This window comes from Mustela lutreola, chromosome X, assembly GCF_030435805.1.
Source record: "Mustela lutreola isolate mMusLut2 chromosome X, mMusLut2.pri, whole genome shotgun sequence".
Lineage (NCBI taxonomy): Eukaryota > Metazoa > Chordata > Mammalia > Carnivora > Mustelidae > Mustela > Mustela lutreola.
In genome coordinates, this window is record NC_081308.1 from 68,822,459 (window position 1) to 68,825,111 (window position 2,653).

The 2,653-nt window shown below is 44.3% G+C and overlaps 1 protein-coding gene across 1 annotated transcript; it reads right to left on the reverse strand.

The window, feature by feature from the left end:
- Positions 1-406: 406 nt before the first annotated feature.
- RTL3 (retrotransposon Gag like 3) lies at positions 407-1,924 on the reverse strand. The gene is given in 7 exon segments (XM_059158053.1): positions 407-806; positions 808-937; positions 940-1,174; positions 1,177-1,272; positions 1,275-1,436; positions 1,515-1,672; positions 1,675-1,924. Coding segments are annotated over 7 exon segments (1,431 nt in total).
- Positions 1,925-2,653: the final 729 nt, after the last annotated feature.

The following is a 2,653-nucleotide window of genomic DNA, read 5'->3' on the forward strand; positions in this document are numbered from 1 at the left end:
AGTGCAGGTGCTCCACTCAATGTTTGGATCATGTGTTTCAAGCCAGTGAATTCCAAGAAACAAAGGGTACCATGGTGCATGAATAATATCAAACTGGAGCTATTCAATGTGGTTTCTAATGTTAACTTCCACAGACTGTGTTTCCTTGGTTATGGGTCCATCAATTGGTGGTTGAACATCTACCATTTCAAGCATCAGAGGGAAGATATTATTGTGGATGGACAATTCTCTCAAAGAACCACAGAATGGTCAGTTCTATTCCTTTAGGAACCTGGATCCACCATTGCTTGCTCAAAGAACTATAGTCTTCCTAGTCGGAATTCAATAGTAAGCCATAGGGTATGAGACATGGATACTGAAAGTGAGGGTGACCCATATTTGTAAATCGGCCTATGTGGGTTCTCCCTTACTGTAGGGTCTTGATGTTTCCCACCTACTATGCACGATGAGGCTTGACAGAAAAATCTCTGTCAAAATGACCAGGATGACCATAGTAGAGGCACAAGAGGCCTTCACAGCAGTGGGCATGTTCAGCTTCAGTGAGATGTGGGTTATTGCTTGCAGCCTGCACAGGCTGGTTTTCGGCTAGTGAACACTCAGGTCCAGTTATCTCCTTATAGGGACTTGCTCCTTGTGGATTTAGATCAGGCTTGCCACTTAGCTTCTCTTCTAGGCACTGAATGATCAGATCGGATAGGTTGGTGGCTGCTGGGCTGGTGTAAGACAGATCATCTGGGACAGAACTGGCAAGGCCTTCCTGAAATTGGATGCAGAGAATGCTTTCATTCCAGTTTAGTTCTTGAGCAGAGATGGAAGTGGGTCACACGCTGGTGGACAGGACCCTCCCCTTGGCAAAGCTGACAAATGCAGTGACTAGCATCTTCCATGTTTTCTGGACTGTCAAAAGGGCACACTTTAGATATATATTAAGGGCTTAAAAACACATTCCTGCCTCACCTGAGAATCAATTGCCAACAAAGCTCACCACACTTGCTTTAGTAGGATACAGGTGCCCTCTGACTCTCATGTAACTATTTAATTGAACCAGGAACTCAGCAAGTTTCTGGTAATCTCCTCTGAAGGCTAAACAGTATTCTAGGAAGACAGCTTCACCCTCTAACCCACTGGGAGATTGTGGGAACTCTGAAGCTGCTGATGTCCTGGGCATCTAAAGGATCCAGAGGCTGGATCCTCTAAAGGATCTAAAGGACTTCCCAGGAAGTCCTGGGCATCTAAAGGATCCAGAGGCTGGTGGGGCATTCCAGTTTCCAGAGACTCCTGAAGAGTTGGAAGTTAAGGTGTTCTAGGTTTGTTGGGGTCTCCTGGCATTCTGTTTCATCCTGTGTCTCCTGGGCACTTGGAAGATCCTGGTGCTCTGAATTCTGGGGCTTCTTGGGCACCAGGGCATCTTGAGTATCTGGGGGCTCCTGGGCCTCCTATGCAAAGTGGAGGCTTCTAGAGTTCCTTGACTTCTGGAACATTTTAGAATTTCCAGGCTGCTGAGAGCTCCAAACCAGTGAAGGTGCCTGTGGCTCATGGATTGCTGGAAGCTTCAGGGCCTATGGGGCTGCTGGGGGTTCTAAGGGCTTCTGGGTCTCTTGGACCATTGGCACTTCCTGGTGCTCCTGGGCTGCTGGGGGCTTCCAGTCTGGAAGTCCCTGGGGTTCTGGGGATCCTCAACTTCTGTGAGTTCTTGGTACTTCCAGGCCCGAGGGAGATCTAGGTTTTCTAGAGGTTTCTGGGGTTCCTGGGACTCTGAGATATTCTGGAGTGGTCAGGTCTCCTTGACTGTTTGGGGCATCTGGAGCTCTAAGATCTGGGCCTGTGGGGCAACATTTTCTTTCATCATCCACTTCACTTGGGCCTACAAAATTTTATTCTCCAATTTCAGAGCAATATAGGAGGCTGCTAAGTTCTCTACCATCCTTTGAGGAAATGAGCTTGGTTTGGCAGTTTGCTACCAAGAGAGATTGGGTGGTTTTACTAAAAACTCCATTTAGAAAAAGATCCTTTCTAAAAGATGTCAGGCTCTGCAAGTTTCCCAGGAGGTAGGGATTTGGGTCCCACCAAAGTTGATTACCAGGTCATTGGGAACCTCTGGAGCTCAGCAAGGGGAATATGAGATACACTGTCAAGAGAGTGGGATCTGAGGATCATAAACTGTGGAAAGTACTAATTTAAAATAAATTAGAACAAAACCTGCCTAACAATATTGGGTTTCTTTTACTATAGTTTCATATTCACGAGTTGAATCATATATGCTGGTTTCTGACCCCATGACATTTTAAGAACAATATCTGATCCAGACTGTATATGTCATTTGCTTTCTTCTTTTGAAACTTAACATTAGAGACAATTTCTCTGTATTCTTTTCTATTTTACTTAGTATTTAATTTCTTATGTCTGCTTAATATCCCAATGTAACATTTGGATTTTAACAGCTGCTTTCAATGACTAAATCAAATGTTTGAGCAATGTGGAGATTTTAGTCTCTGTGGTGGGTCAACCCAATTTTGGTGTGGCTGAGGTAGAAACTCTTTCTGACACCTCAGAAATCATACCACAAAAGTAACCACATAAGATCACCCTCAGGAGAAAATAAACAAAAGTTGACTATATATATATATATATATATATATATATATATACTCAG